We start from the raw sequence: 18238 nt of genomic DNA on the forward strand, positions 1-18238 counted from the left end.
TATTGTTACTAGTTATTTTGAGCACTTAACGTATAGTAACGAGTACTTTCCCAACATATATGATTGTATACTTTACGATTTGGGGAAAGGTTTAAAAGCTGCAGAACAGAAGGACTCCTAAATACTCACAACAAACTCGTAACTATTTGTTACCACGCGTAAACAGGTCGTTACTCACACGTTATATCAAATCAAAATCAAATACTTTTATTGCCATATAAATCAAAACATGATCTGTGACAAAAATAACATATATACAAAAATAAACAATAAAATATTGAAAAGTCAGTTCAATATAGGCATTCAGGTTTCCCACCAGTACAATTGATCGTCCTGAAATAGCTAAAAGGGATGAATTTGGCGTGAAAATCTCATCAACCAATCAATCAAATTATTAGATATACAAGAAAAAGTTTTTTAAGTACCAAGATTGTCTCAATTTTAGATCTTCCAATAAATATCAAGATATGTGCAGCAATTTTATTATATAAAAACCCTGTCACCAAATGTCCAACAATGAGATGAAAGTGCGTAAAAAGGCGACCTAGAATGTTTCCTTTTCCGACTGTTGACGTAGATCCGTTTATTGTTTTCTTTTAAAACTAATTGTAACTACACCTACATTCAGTAGTCACAACATTGAAGTCACTCCATTAACGCTTTGATCGAAGGTAAATATGATTTAATCTATTAGACTATTATGAGATAAATAAGATCTATTTAAAATGTACGATTTGAAAGAGTTTGACTAGAAAATTACATTGCGATTCTTTCCAAAGCACTACACATCACTTTTTACTTCATTTTGATCAATGTCTAATTATTGTACAGTTTAGATGGCGGTTGTGTGTTATTTGTGCCCTTTAATTTGGCCTTGGTATTTTCTATCGTCTTCCAATAACGATTTCTGTATTTGTTATATGTTTTTTTTACTTTTTGTAATTGGACATGAATAAGAAATGAGGTTAAACGGGGTTATATAACATGTTATTTGGAGGTTTTCTTTTTTTTTCATTTAGAATGGGCATCTCACGACCCAATACTTTTAAATGGTTTGAGGTCTTGAAACACAGTCTTATTCGTAAAGAAATTTCTGTTATCAAGCAGTTCATAGAATAATGACAATACTTCTATTTTTCATTCTGTCGAATTACTCTAATCTTTTGATTTAAAATTCTCCAAAACATTTTTGTTTATAGTCTGAATTTGCGGTATTCATAAAAATCATTAAGAAGAATTAGTACTGGAAGTATTTCGTAATTTTTTTTATTATGACATATATAGTATGCAACGAGAGGTCAAACACAAACAAAGTTTATCAAGTATGAAATGTAGATACTCCATATTTAACATCATTGACTAAAAGTGTCTAGTTGTGATGTAACACCACTAAATGTACTACTGTTCGTTGTAAGGAAGGGTTGGGCGCCCGCAGACATATTTAAATCCGACTAATTCTTTATTTGTCCGTCCCAAGTCCGAGCATGTCATTCAGTGGTCGTCATTTGATGCTGCATGTCGTATATTTCTTTTTGAATAGTTTTATATTTTATTATATCGGGACCTTTTATACTTACTATGCTGTATGGGCTTTGCTCATTGATGATTTGTTAAAGACTGTATGTTGACATATAATAGTTGTTTGCATTAATGTCATGTGGTCTCTGGTAGATACATGTCGTTGTCTCGTTATCAACCATACCACAATATCTCCTTATGTTATACAATACTTGACAAACGACTCAAAGCCATGGTGTATCATTGATATGAAATAATAATTTATTGACATACTATTAATTTATATGGTTTATCTACTAAGTCTATAATAGGCTTTGAGAAAATTCCAGTCACCGTTAACATCAATGAAAAAACTCTAATTAAAGATACCTAAAAATTGGTACGACAAGGACGCGTTTAGTCTATTTTATAAGGCTCATCAGTGGCATTCGAATACAAAATGAAAATGGCTTAAGCCTTTTGATGTCTTACACTACCAAGAATTTACCCACGTTTTTTGGTACATATACCCTCGTACATATCAGTACTATTAGGAAAGACTAAAAACTTATAATGTTATACTTTCTATGAATTCAGTACTGATTTAGTCAGTACTGTTTCAGTACCGATTTTTCCAGTACTGTTTCAGGTACTGATTTTGTCATTACTTTTTGAGGACTGATTTTGTGGGTACTGTTTCAGTACAGATTTAATCAGTTATGTTTCAGTACTTTTTAGTGTATCGGTTTTATTAGTACTGTTTATGGATTTACTTTCATTTCAGTGCACGCATTAATAGATCAGTTTGTTCATTTAAAAAATGTCATTTAAGTACAATGCTGCGAATTTTTTTCAAGGTTTTAACTAGCTTCTAAGTTAGGTACACATTTGTTTATTTTTCAAACAATAAGTTACAATATTTACAGTTTATTGCGTACAGTGATGCTAATTTAAAAAAAAAGAAATAGAAACCAAAAAAACAATTAACTAGGAAATTATGTATTGGTAGCAAGGTATTGGTGGTCTTGGTTTGTTCTGTACATTTGGGGTGGGTAAATTTTTGTCTCTTTGACAAATTCCCATTATTTTTGTATGTTGATTATTTTTTTATGCTGGTTTTTATACATCTGTTCTTGTACATATTGCAGATTTCAATTCGATTCTATCTCTAATACTTTTTTTTAAGAAAAATGCAATTAAAAGAAATTGTTAATGGGATATAAATCTCAAAGAGGATGATGAAATCCTATGCAGCCTCATATATGGTAATTCATCATGATGAGATCTGCCTATTGTCCAAAAAAGTCATGATAACTTTAAAAACAACGAGGAGGGGGAATGTTCTAAAGGAGATGATGAAATCCTTACACAAGTTCATCTGGTAAAAGTTCAGGATGAGGTCTATCGATGGTTCAAATTTGGTATTGATAAGTCCAATAGAAGCATAATGAGAATAATTTACTGTATGCTTTAACTTATATAGATAGATGCCATTAGTCCCATATCATGTTATAGAGCAGGTCCTATGAAAATACAATAGCATTTTAATGATAATTATATATTATATCTATATATATTTAACAATGCCAATGTTTTGGGAAAAAAGGTAGGGGCAAGACGTTTTTAAAACATATTAATGGGGCGCCTTTTTTGTTCTTCGGTAGTGAGCCAAAAGAAATCCATTTTTGTTTTTTTGCATTGGGAAGATCTTCTGGCTCTCTTCCACCTCTTCTTTTTTGAGAGGTTATTTAGACGAAAGAGGCACATAACAAACATTGGGTCATTTAGTCTATATGACAATAATATACTTATGAATGCAGATATATATATCAGAATGTGAGCTGTGTTATAAACGTTTGTATGGTGTGACACAGTATATAATATGATTAGATACAAATCTCTAAAGATTTGTATTCAACACATTATATGATTGTACTTTTAGCTCAGTATTATCTAGACCCGTACAAAATGTATATAATAAGATAAATTTAACAGGGGCGGATCCAGAACCTCGGTGTCTAGGGAAGGGGGTTCAAAGATATTTGTATAGAGATGTATATATACTAGTATGCGAGTATTGGCAGTTATGGTTATGGTGTGTGTGTGAGAGGGGAGGAAGAGGGGGGGGGGGGGTTCAGATCAAAAATCGTTTTTATAATTCTATATCTTTTAGTTTTTACTGTTTCACTTTATTATTTATCCTTTGATCTCTATTGTATTTGTTCTAAACATGCGTGAAAAATTTATCACTGGACATAGGGAAACCAAAAAACAATCAACGTATTCTTTATATTTCATTATTTCTTTATTATGTTATCTATGGGTTTGGTCCCGCCCCTTATCTATTTTTTACACATTATTCTCTCTATGTAAACCCAATTCATGTCCTAATAAATGGTAACTCATACATAGCATCATAAGTGGTAATAAAAACAAGATACATATATTTTAATAATTTACTGTATGCTTGAACTTATATAGATAGATGTCATTAGTCCCATATCATGTAATAAAGCAGGTCTTATGATAATACAATAGCATATTGATGATAATGATATATTATATTTATATATATATTTAACAATGCCAATGTTTTGGAGAAAATGTTAGGGGCAAGGCGTTTTTAAAACATATTAATGGGGCGCGGTTTTTTTTTTCTTCGGTAATGAGCCAGAAGAATTCCATTTCTATTTTTTGAATTGGGAAGATATTTTGGCTCTTTTCCACCTCTTCTTTTTTGATAGGTTGTTTAGATGGCAGAGGCACAGAACAAACGTGGCGTCGTTAAGTCTAAATGACATTAATATTTATGTATGCAGATAAATTAGAATGTGAGCTGTGTTATAAACGTTTTAATGGTATGACAGCCTTAGTAGGACATCCCTGTAGGAGGATAAGCTAGATAAATATAAGAACTACACGGACAATGACAGTTAAGGGTCGATTATTTGATATTCTAGTGAAGGGATTTTTATTGGCTGGTGTTTAACGCTTCTTTCAACACTATTGAGCTATTCCGCGGTGGTCAGTTTAAATATATAGATGAAGGATGAAGCTCTTACTAGGCAACCATATTCATATATGAAATCCTCCTGTCCCCCATCACTACAAATAGATAAATATCAAATGATTTTACTTTTATTTAGCACAAGTTTGAATTGATTTATTGTTTGTTGCTAATTTTTAACGCCCAGTGACAAATCTTTCATGCTGGTTCAGGAAAATACGAGTTTATAAGTCAGGTAAATAAAATAAAAACGAAGAGATGGGATACATTGCCAATAAGGCAACTAGCCACCGGAGTTCAAATATGAAGTGGATGTACGCAATTATAGACAATCGTAAGGCCTTCAACAATGACCAAAACCTGATACTGTAAAGTCGTCTACAGAAGACCCGACATGACAAGTGTAAACAATTCAAACAAAAAAACTAACGGCCTAATTATACATAACAAATCAATTTACAAAATATCAATTATGAGTCGAGACATGAATTACAGGCTACTGACATGGGACAGGCAAAAAAAGATTATGGCAGGGTTGATATAAAGACTAAGATGTGGTATGATTGCAAATGAGACAACTCTCCACAAGAGACCAAATTACACAGAAGTCAATAGCTATAAGTCACCATACGGCCTTCGACAATAAGCAAAGCCTGCACCGCATAGTCAGCTATACAATTCAAACGAAAAAAACTAACGGCCAAATTAACGTCCAAAAAAATTAACGAAACACAAATATGTATAACACAGCAACAAAACGACAACCACTGAATTACAGGCTCCTGACTTGGGACAAGACATACATACAGAATTTAGCGGGGTTAAACATGTTAGCGGGATCCCATTCCTACCCTTACCTGGGACATACTTCCTTATAGATCCATATACAATGAAACTTTTTGAAATGTGATGGTCTGAACGTTTTAACCATCGATATTTTGCAATAGAAATAATAGTTAGGACCAGACGATTTTAACAGCTAGTACAGGACTTGCACGAACGCCAGATTTAGTTAGAGGGGCTATATTCTGACGTGTTTTTAATTCTTGGTCACTCATGTTTAGAAAGAAAGGGGATAAATCCAAATAATTACGGACCAATCACAAACCTTAAAGTAAAATTAGACCTTATGACGTTAAAGAATTTCCCATAATGCAATTATTGCATATAAATTAAAAGAAAACTACAATACCAATAAAAAATATACGTGGCTTATTCAGTGTGCATCACATTTTTGATGTTATTTCTTCATAGACAGAAAAATGTTACAGTCATTCCTTAGTGAATAAAATATATTGCATTACAATGACAAGTTATACGAATTGATTAAAACTATTGCAATTGAATGACAAATTATACCATTTTCATAAAACATATTGCATTTAAATGAAAAAAACTATTACATTCAAATAAGAAAAATATTGCATTTAAATGGAGAAATATAACAATTAATATAAAAAAAATGCATTTTAATGAGAATATCAAATTATTGCAACTAATGCCATGCTATACATGCTTGTTGTTTTGTTGCCGTTTTGATTAAATATTTTCAACCAGTTTGCCAAACAGACATGAAAAAGAAACGAAAGCCGAATAGAAATTAACCGCTATGTTGCTAAAGCCTTGCAATTGCAATATGAACTTGATTAATACTTTTACCCTTAATGTTTTCCTTTATTGGCATACAATCATTGCATTCATTTTAATTTTAGTAAAAGCTGATAATGTTATCTGCTGTAAGCTCCCTTATTGTAGAAGATCTAGATACCAGTTTACTTCCAGTAAGAGGAATAACCGAATCCCAGGACATCAAACCTTTTACACTTCTAACCGAGAAAACACCTAGACGTTGGATACCGTTTGCACGTAAACAGTACATGGTACACAACTTTCTGGTGAGTCCTAGTTTATATTATATATTTTTTTTAACTTTACTATGCCTTTTGAAAATCAAACATGTATTGTCACTAAACACAATGTTTTGTCCTCATACGTTTTCTGATAATTTGAATTTTCTATCTTCATGTCTGTGTTGTATGTCTTGGGGTAATTTTAGGGGTTTCCATTGGGAGATAATAATAATGTTCGTTTTTCCTGTTGGTACTCTTTAAACTGCTGTTTGTATTTTTGCTTCTTTCGTTTCACCAAATTAACCATATTTTCTCCCTTGATGTTATCCCCTTTTTTGAAAAGTTATCAAAAATGTTATTTAATCGACGTTTTATAATTAACGTATTTTTCTGTAATAATATTCACTCAAACCTCACACGGCTACTTCGTATGCATTATACAATGATGCATATAAAGTTGACGCTTGTCCGATGTTTTTTGTAAAAGGCAATGGTAGTATAAATTATTGTAGTATGACAATTTTGTGTTATATCATAGGTCTGACATGATACATCTTTCTGTCTATATCAACGACATATGTATGACGAACCTAACACCGTAGCCGCCCCTCCCCCTTTTCATCCCACCCCACCCCTCCCGACTTGAATTTGTCACTGAACTGCACACATGATACCATTCATCAATTTTGATTAATATCTGATAGAAACCAAAAACAGAAAGGTTAATTATTCTCATTTCTTTTGATAACTGGGATAATAGGCAGAAGAAAAGTTATGTATGTTTGGGCATATTTGGTTTGTAATATGATTTGATAATACTGAGAAGCTGAGCATTCAGTTATAAACAGAGACAATACCATTTCATTTAAAGACATTAAGAGAAATCTAGAAACTGATAAAGTAAAGAAGAAAAAATGTTTATTTGCATTTCAAAAAAAGAAAAAGGAAAAAAACAAAAATACAGAGCTCAGAGGAAAATTCTGAACGAAATGTGTCTAAGCAAACGGCAAAATCAAAAGCTGAAACACATCAAACGAATGAAAAACAACTGTCATTTTCCTGATTTGGTACAGGTATTTTCTTGTGTAAAAAAATGTTGATTTAACATGGTTGTATCGCTAGCTCAACCTCTTACTTGTATATAACTAATCAAAAACTACAAGGCTTATAAAGTTTGCACGCGAAAAGCGAAAATAAATTCGCAGTGATTTAAACTATTCAAAGCAAAGAATAAACGGATTATACGTAACATCAATGTTATGACTAATGAACATAGTATTACTGCATTGGTAATGAGGAAAGGGAGGAGACGGATGTTTAACATTCAGCGGCGAGTTATATGCATATTCGGGTGAAAAGCAAGTTAATACGATATTAATGTTTCCCTGCTTTGAACAAGAACGACATACTGAGCTGATTTGTTTAAAGCGTATTTATAACTTCACAAGGTAACAGTTCACAGGAAGATGTATCACCTAATTTGTGTTAAAAAAAATAAAAATAAAGAAGAGCTTTTTGTGTATTAATGCAGACATGACTGAGTGTCCTTATTTTCAACTCACAAAAAAAAATCACATTACATTACATGATTTATTAAAAATAATAAACTCTGTATTTTCTGAATTATTTCAAAGATTTCAGCATTTTTTATATCGAAAATAACGCTAAGATAACGACGCCAAAAAAAATGATGTTTAAAGTATTTGTTCAATTTCTTTTTAAATAAACTCTCTCGATTTGTACTACTTAACGGTAGGATATAACTGATATTGTTTCAGTTTTTACTCGACCGATGGGCGCTTTACCGGAAAGTAGTAACACTTGACACATCCAGTTGTGAAGAATTGTTTTGAAACCATAAAAAAATATATTACATTCAATTCACTATTTCTGATCTATATATCCTTAGAAATACAGACACTTTATAAAAATTTTGTTATTGCATTGAAAACGACATTTTGACATTAAATGTATTTCTCTATGTTCGGGTTTTTTTCGAGAGCAGCCTGGGCTTTTAAGAGTGCGGCCGGGTTTTTTTTTCGAGTCATTATATAAATTTCCTAAAGCCTAAAATGCGTCAGTGTATATACGTTTATAAACAATAAACAAAGGTTCAAATTAAAGACTTAAGCATACATAATTTGGATTGAGACTTACATACAGATAGTATGAATTGCTGATGAACTATTCATTTCATTGTTAATTATGCATACAATTAAATTCAAATGTGTTGTCCGTGGAAATAGAAATGGGGCGGGTTAAGCGTGTGTGTGGTTTTGTTTTTATTTTTTATTCATGGATTTGTCTGTCCTTGGGCAGGGGCAATCTAGCCTCCTTTGGTAGAACATGTTTTATTACATAGCATTTTTCTGATTCCTCACTGCTGTCGTGTAGGTTTCTTACTCCTTTTTATAAAACTTCGGGGTTCACCACAAAAAATAATATCAACTGTAAAAACAAAAGTAACATGAAATGAAGTTAAAACGATTATGAGTCCCCTGTACTTATTTAAAAACCGTTTTATTAAGGATCCAGTAATTTGTGTTATTTAACACTGCCGAGTTGTGGTACATTTTTAGTACAGAAATTTTTTGCTTGTTGAAGACTAATGATGGCTCCAATGGACGGATCCAGTCATTTTTAAAAGGGATAGCCAACCCGAGATAAAAAAAAAAAAAAAGGGTTTTAGTCATATTTATTCCATTCGAAAACATTGATCGTAAAATTTCTAATCCAAACGCACATATGACTCAGTGTGTTTGTTAAATGTTGACAAGAGGGGGGTATAAAACCATAACATGTAAAATGCATGTATGATTACCTATATTAAAATGATACATGTAAGTACCTTGGGTTATAAATATTATGATATTATTAAGTGAGTCTTATTGTATTGGCCTTTTTATTGGTCCGAGGCTGGCTGTATTGGCCTGAAGTGAAGCCAAAGGCCAATACAGCTGGCCGAGGACCAATAACAAGGCCAATACAGAAATACACGTAATAGTATCTTTATTAATTAACTACAGTGTTACAATATTTTTTCTTATTTCATTTCACAAGAGATAAACTGTTTTACCTTGAAGAGGAACTATCCAAATCTCAGTTTCTTTTTATAAGATGCAATATCCAGTGATCTGGTGCAGTTTCTATGTGTCTTCATCATTTTCTCATATGACGATTTTTCTACCTTTTTCAGTCACTATAAAGTGTTACAACTTAAATTTAGACGCAACACATAAATAGCAATTGGAAAGGTACTACCATTGCATGTGTAACGAGAAACAAATTGAATATATTTAAAAAGAATGAAGTAGGATTTGATAATGATAAAACTATCCATAAGCCAACTGGCCAAAGAACGAAGATTTGCACAATTACAGAACGCATATGCCTGGTTCGGGTTTAAAAATAGCATTATACATGACAGTTTACAAAACACGAGAAGCGAAAGTAAACAGTAAATCGATTTGTACCATCGTGAAATTATGAGGTCGACAAGAAATTAACTTTGTGATAATCTACTCGTTCCTCAAACATGAAATAATTCCATCGTCTGCTTTCAAAATGTTTTATAAATGAATGTGACCGTCTTTAGCCTAAAATATATGCCATACTGAACGTTTCAGCATGTCTATGGTTAATAAATGAAAACTGCGTCTTCCAAACAACTGTTTACTATCAGTTTGTGTTTATCGTGACTTTCGATTTAAAAACTAGAGACGTTCCGAAATCTTGTATTGGCCGGATCAGAACTCGGCCAATACAGAAAAAAATCTATATTTGCCGTGTTATTCTGTATTGGCCGAGTTGACACCTTTATATTGCATAGGCAGTTTGCATCATTTTAAGTCCAATAACAGTGTATTTAATTAATAATACGTTATCTTCAGTCTCTTCTGCCAAATCCCACGAATGACTCAAAATGTCGACTGTCCATATTGACAACTGCATACTATGAGTATGATGTATTGTTTTTGGTAATAAGAATTCACGATTCAACCTTGACCTGTTGATCCATATAAGCACATGGATGTACGGCAATATGCAAAACGTCAATTTTGACTTTTGTAACATCTAGACTGAAATAACACTTGTTAAATTTTGAATGAAGATGTCATAGTGAGGTTACTAGTATGGTTTTATTTTAAAAACAAATCTTATTTATCATGATTTGATGCTGTCAATAAAAATGCTACCTATTCTTTTTCACTAAATATTCAATATAAACAAATAAAGGGTTTAGCATCTGGTGTAAAAAGTACTACACTTCGGGGTACGGAGAGTCTTGATGTTAAAACCTCCGGCCTCCGTCCTTCGGGGTTTCTTATCCCTCCGTGTATAACTACTTTATATGTTTTTATGATTTATTGGGTATATAAGAGATTTTGCGTCACTTACTTACAGTCATAAACTAGAAACTGTCATTTTTTAATGTCAAGAATACCTTTTTAATTATTCAAATTTCCATTAAAAATACTCAGACAATCTGTTGACAAACCCGAACAGTTTCACTGTGACTCTCGAAAAAATCCAGACAATATTTAAAACTGAATTTCTTGTCTAATACAAGGAACTTGTGCGTCTTTCATGTTCTTAACATGAATAGTATTCAAAATGAGATAGTTAGTTATGTAAAAAACTATTATAACAATGAAATAACAAGTAATTGACCTTATCACATGTCATCGCACTTGAAAAAGCCCGACTTACACTCGGAAAAATGGGTATAGAATCACTCGAAAAAACAAAATTCCAACCGGACACTATACCTACCGTGATACAAGTAAAATCTCTATCACACAATGAGCATATAATATAAAATAATTACTACGATAAAATATAATTATGAGTACCGAATATCACTTATCACTATTATAAAATGGCAATTTAAACACACAAAAAAGTCATGTCGTATTCCGTACAGTATTATCAAATTTAAGAGTACTTTCCTTGATCGAGTACAAGGATGTCTAACAACAGAAAAGGTGGCCTGTTGAAAAATGTTGTATAAAATAACGAAAATTCGTTGATAAAAAAGCAAATTTCAAAATTGAAATAAACATACAAGAAGAGACTTTGTTGTGATTAACTTTCCTTAGGAACGCCTCGCATGTCCATTTTTTTTAACGAAATTACATGTAATCTCAATAGCTAAATTGAGTATTCAGTCATATTATTAAAAAAAACATGATGATTTCAACCTTCACAGCTCGTAAAAATTGTTCATAGTAAAATGTAACAAATGCTTTTTTCCTTAGAATTATATAACTGATGTTTTTTTTAAATATCCGTCAATGGTGGTTTGAATAAAAACAAGTTAGCTTTAGATACTAGATAGGAAAAGACTTGGATTCCCTGCATGTAATAAAACTTAACTAAAGGGACAGAAGTCACGTGGTGGAAATTCTATTGAAAATACGTAGGATTTTGCCATTTAAAAAAAATAACCACAAAGCTTGGTCGAAAAGTAAAATGTAAAAACCCCGTTTAATGTCCTCTGTGCATTTAAAATCGATCATATCTGAATATATTTATTTCAGTCTAGTCGATATCACCAATATCTTCTCTGACATCACGCGGTGCACTTGGTGTGCAATACTATGTTTTCTGCTGTGAAGAGATTTTTTCTCATGATAGGTTTCCTTTTTTCTTGAAATTCGTAGACACCGATGCATACAGTGTTTACTGTTTTGGATACTTAAACTACAAAAGTGTCCCTACAAGCAACGGTATGTGCTTCAAGAAACTTCTTTTTAATTATCAACATCAATTTTATCATCAATCTATATATAATTATATAAGTTTAAACTTACACTAATTTTCTTAACTACCCCTACCTCGAATGAAGGGTTACCACAGATTTTAATGTAAAAAATATGCACATGTATTTTTACTGGTATCATTCCCAAGTTATGTCTATATGAGATTGAACACAGAGAGCATAACTGGGAACCAGTATGTAAACAAAAATAATTTTCTATGAATATTCTAAATCTCCCCAAAAGAGGCGTGGTTTGAGAAACAAGCTGTATTTACAAAGTGCAACCTTCATAGAATTTTTTGTTTGAATCCGAGTGACACACTTATGTATTATTTTTCCAATCTTAACTCTCCCATTTTCGCTCAGCTGCAACTACAACTGGGGCCGTATGCATAAAACATCTTAACTTAAGTATTCCTTAAACTTAGATTTCACTAAGAATTTCCTTAGTTAAGTAAAATTCTTAAGCGGTATGCATAAACTTACTTAAGTCTTCACTTAACTAAGGAATACTTAAATCGAAACCTTTCTCTAATTACCGTATGATACTAGCTCATCACATGTACTCATCCGCGTAAAAGTTTGTTATGATTATCTAAGTTTATTGATCAATGCATGCTTTTATTTTAAAGAGCTGGGGTTAAATTGATATTGGTATGTAAAACAATTCAAAAGAACGTATAAACATAGTATAAACGATGAACAACAGGCGCATATAAGACAACGCTTTTTAAGGTTGATGTTTTTACGGATGAGCAATGGAAGAAAAATATTTCAGTAACCCAAATGAATAATCTTTTTAATCATCTTTTAATGGGTGTAATATTTTTTGGATACAACAATATGTTTTGAACTCTAACAAAACATGATCAAGGATTTAGTGGCGTAGCACAAGACTAAGGGTAACATTGTAAGCAAATCATTTTACAAAACATTTTGTTTCAATAAAATGTTCACTAACTATAGTTCAGCTTATTATGCGCTAACATCTCCCTTTCCAGACTCCTTGTTTACATTTGCTTATGGTTTGATAAAAAATCTATTTTGATGTGAAATTCAAATTTTTATCACTTCCATTTTACAACAAAAAAAGGGGGAGGGTAGACATTTTTTCCAGGAATCCATATACAAACAAGGACATTTTTCAAAAGTCCTACAATCTTTACTGACACAAATTATGACCGTAAGTATATTCTCGACATCTTTTAACGTACTTAGCAATATTTTCAAATTCCGCAATATTATATCATTGAATATATAATGAAATATAAAAAAAAATTGATACGAGTAAGGTATCACAAATATCTTATATGATCTTATATAAACTTCGAACTCCATGAGGTGTAGCAGTGGGGACTTTTGACTTCTGTAACAGTGATTCCATAAACAATCAATTTATTGTTTCAACAAAATGGAGGTCCATGTCCACCTCTCCCCTATGTATGAAAGAAATCCACCTCTTGGTAGGTCTTAAAACTTTTCGATTTTGTCCCTGTAAGTGAAAATCTTTCAGGGTATGCCCTACATCTTTAAAATAAAACTAAATTGAAAATTCAAATGACCCCTCATCCCCCCCCCAAAAAAAAAAAACAAACCCACACACACACATGATATAAAAAATGTTTTTTTGCGTGCACTCTCTTCATTCCTTAATTTTGTTTGAACAGTTACAAATGATACACGCGCAGTGTATTTTTAAAATCTAAAAAACGTGCACGTACAATGTACAGAGTAAACAAAAGAAAAATAGAACCATGGATAACATGAGTATAAAAACTGAGTACTTTTCGGTATACACACGAGATATGGGAAATTACCCACTGTTATCTCTTTATTTGTTGATTATACGTGAGTTGAAGAAAATTACGATGATCGTTAATATTTAGCAATAAATAAACGAATAATTAGTATTTTATTACTAATATAGTTATTAATCAATTTAATTGTAGGTAACCTAACAATGTTCTGCAAAAAACGCATACTTTCGATTGATTTTAAACTATGTTTGAAAACTTAAGGAAGCTCTATAGGTACCTTAGACTTAAGTGTTATCTTAGGCGTTTTCTTAGTATAAGGAGTTTTATGCATACCACTTAAGTTTTGTGGGCGTGACTTAAAACAACTAAGATTTTACTTACTAGGAAATACTTAGTTTAATATTTTTTATGCATACCACTTAGATAAAAAGGGCGGAGTTTCCTTAACTTAAGTGTTTACTAAGGAAAATCTTAACTTAAGTAGCTTTATGCATACGGGCCCTGGTATTGTACCTAGGTTTAAAATAATGTGCATGGCTTTTGAACCTTTCGGAGTTGACTTCAATAGATTGTAATAATTTTTAATGCTGTTTTAATACCATAGAATTACAAAAAGTATGGGTTTAAAAGTAAAAATAGCCGTTCAAAATTTTGATAGGACAATATATTGCATTGATCATCTAGAAGGTCATTCACAGTCCATACCCCATTTTGTGTCCAACTTCTATAATAAGCACATACATTATCTATTTGAATGTTCTCATTATTCCATAGAGATGAAGATATAATTTTCTTCAAAATAAGAAGGATATCGGAGTCTTAACATTTTTATCCAGGCAAAAAAAAAAAAATTCCAAATAACGTTATCTATTTTATTATTTATTCTAAAATAAGACATCTGTGTAAAATTCATATTTTGTGTAGCAGTAAATAATTTGATCCACTTTGAATTGCATTACACAATTTTTGCCCTGGTATAAAACTCCCCAAATTAATCATTTTTTAAACCCCTCTGCAGGTTTCTTGTCTTGACATGAAAACTCTCAATTTATCTTGTCAGGTTTACCATCCAAACTGAACACATAATTTTACTATTGAGCTGACGTAGTACATTTTCATCTGGACTTGGATGGATTGGAACCGATAATTCAATTTTGATATAATTAAAGGATTTATAATCATGGTTATTTTACTAAATGGGGTACTCGACGGTTTTAACCATTTTTGTATTATACTTTCTATTTCTGGAATTCGAGGATCATAATTTAGATTTAACATTCTTCTCAAATCAACACAAAAAGTAATTCGCAATATTTTGAAGGTTTTTAAACCCAATTCCAATCCCCACTTGACACATATTTTTTCTTGACTATGTGTTTTACTTCCTATCCATATAACATTTGTTTTATCTATCATTTGTCTAAGTTAAGTTTCACAGTCTTGATATCTCGACATATAATTGAAAGATATGGAAGGATGCATCTAAAGAGGAAGGAGATCCATCTTATATAATAGATGTATCATCTGCAAATTGATACAAAAAGAGGGACGAAAGATACCAAAGGGATAGTCAAACTCATAAATCTAAAACAAACTGACAACGCCATGGCTAAAAATGAAAAAGACAAACAGAAAAACAATAGTAAACATGACACAACATATAAAACTAAAGAATAAACAACACGAACCCCATCAAAAACTAAGGGTGATCTCAGGTGCTCCGGAAGGGTAAACAGATCCTGCTCCACATGTGGCACCCGTCGTGTTGCTTATGTGATTACAAATCCGGTAAATAGTCTAATTCGGTAGGTCACATTCATGAAAGGGAAGGGGATTGTAGTTATGACGTGAGGAACATATCCGATATCATTTGTGAAACGGTTATTCCATAACGGTCAACCAACTCGTGATGGCGTCCGTAAAATTTACGAAGGGATGATTTTAACTTCACCATTTGGAACTCTTGGTTTAATAGCTTCCTTAAGAAAATCATGATAGGAAATGCAAGCACGGGAATATCGTATCAATTGGGAGATATATACCTCGTATGCAGGTGCTGCTGGACTGTTGCTACTTAGAAATGGAAAGTTCACAATTGGAAAGCTGAAATCATCTCTTTTGTCATAAAGTTTTGTTTTCAACCGACCCTCATTGTCAATTTCTAGATGTAAGTCAAGATATGAAGCCGACTTAACTGTATCTGTAGTATCCTTTATCTCTAGTTCGATGGGATAGATGCGTTCCACATAGTCACCAAATTTTGAATTGTTTAGTGAAAGAATATCATCTATATAGCGGAAAGTCGAGTTAAAGGATATAGCTAACTTTTTATCTTTCTTCCTAAGAAGTTTTTGCATGAAGTCAGCCTCATAATAATAAAGAAACAAGTCGGCAAGTAGAGGGGCACAGTTTGTTCCCATTGGAATGCCGACAGTCTGTTGAAAAACACGTCCTCCGAACGTAACAAATATGTTGTCAATCAAGAAATCTAGCATCTTGATAATATCAGTTTCAGAGAATTTTTTGTTTGAATCAGAGGGATTCTTTACAAAGTAGGATTTATCCCTCCCTAAGACAAGATACTTGTATCTACGTTGGTCATTCTTTTTTATGAAGCAAAGTAATACCAACTCTTTCAATTTGTCTTTTAGTTTGGAATGTGGAATACTTGTGTAAAGAGTAGAAAAGTCAAATCGGTATCATCTATCGTAATACTGTTTATTTCATTACTATTTCTGACTAGAACGCCCAGTATTTCTGCACATAGCAAAGAAAGGTATAGAGATAAATTGTCTCTTTGTCGATAGCCTCATTTCACACGAAAAATATCTGACAATTTTGAGTGACTGTTGAAGAAATATTACTAGTATTATAAGGTGTATCCACCCAATTCATAATGATTAAAATTAAAACATTAAAGTTTTTCAAATAAAAATGACCAAAATCAATTAAGAGTGATATGCCAGAAATGTCATTTTCCTCCATGAAATGGAAATATCGTATACAAGCCTACAATTATCTTCAATAAATATTCCAGGAATAAAGCTTGTTTTGTTAGAACTACTTAGTTTATTAGAACTGACTTTATCCTCTCTGCTATTTATTCTGAAATAGCTAGATGATATACATAAGTTCAATTCAAATTCAATTGGACGCGGGTTTTTTTTTTAAACTGCCTCGATTAACCTTTCTATAGAATACATGTGATAACTGCCTGCTCTGTGTAACAGAACTTTCCCCTATTAGGTACGCATGATTTATTGATCTGAAGACAAAATATCCGATGTCTATACAAAACACTTTGACATATTATGATGTGAACCGGTCCTTTAACGCGGTGTTCACTCGCGTGCATTTCATTTTAACGCCACGTTGTCACCGCGTTAAATATTTCTGCCCGTCCATATGTAATGCATAGTCTACACGTAACTGTATGTCTTTAAACAATTGAAAGTGGATATTCACGGTAGGTATAGTGTCCGGCTAGGATCGTGGTTTATCGAGTGAACCGCTGGTTACCATATCTATATAAATAGGGTGCAGAGAATATAGAATATATAATGAATATGTAATCGAAATTCCCCACCTAAATTTAGCACTTTTTATAATTGTGTTAGAGGTGGCAATGCTGCTGCAGCCAGATTATTTAATAAAAAATGCACGTGGATATCCACAAATATTTCCGTGCAATGCGAGAAAATTACAAACCTGTTCTAGATTATCTTCTGATAATACCGTAAGGTCAACAGTGAACGGGAGAGCATTTTCGCTTTCCCTTTCCTGCGACATTACATGAAAAACCCAAAGCCTCATTTATCTGGTTACATGAACAAAGCCAAAGTGTGGTATACAATATGTAGGACAAACAGGACGGGAGTTTTTAAACGAGCAAAGGAACATCTATACCGCTTCCGAAAACCTATGAAATTCAAAAGTATAATTTATCATCATTTAGGGAAACACAACCACAATATTTTCATTAGATTTGAACCGCTCGAAACGGTCCAGAAACAACAAGGGCAATCGCATAAACAATTTGAAGATTCCCGTAAAATTATCGAACTGTCTTGGATTAAACGACTTCAAACAGCTCATCCACTTTGTCTAAATGACTATATACTTAGACAAGGAAATATCTACTACTTCTTTTATTGATATCATGAATATTATTGATAAAAGATAACGAAATAATAGGTCTCATGGGAAACGTATTAATCGAAATCAACGAATTAAACATCGTATAAATTATACACTTGGTAATCTCCTATCTATATTTAAAAACAATGGTAGGCATCAAATATTATGTAAACTGGGATACCCATTAGTAAATTACACGATATTTTCAAAGAGTGTGACACCATCTCTT

General features: G+C 32.2%; 1 protein-coding gene across 1 annotated transcript in view; it reads left to right on the forward strand.

Moving 5' to 3' along the window:
* Positions 1–550: 550 nt before the first annotated feature.
* LOC139527593 (uncharacterized) overlaps positions 551–18238 on the forward strand; it is a gene marked incomplete at its 3' end in the record, with an annotated part of 49210 nt that continues 31522 nt past the window's right edge. Inside the window, 2 exon segments of the mRNA XM_071323123.1 lie at positions 551–671; positions 6217–6399. Of these exon segments, the coding sequence (XP_071179224.1) occupies positions 6229–6399 (171 nt within the window).

Source organism: Mytilus edulis, chromosome 6 (genome assembly GCF_963676685.1).
Source record: "Mytilus edulis chromosome 6, xbMytEdul2.2, whole genome shotgun sequence".
NCBI classification, from domain to species: Eukaryota; Metazoa; Mollusca; class Bivalvia; order Mytilida; family Mytilidae; genus Mytilus; species Mytilus edulis.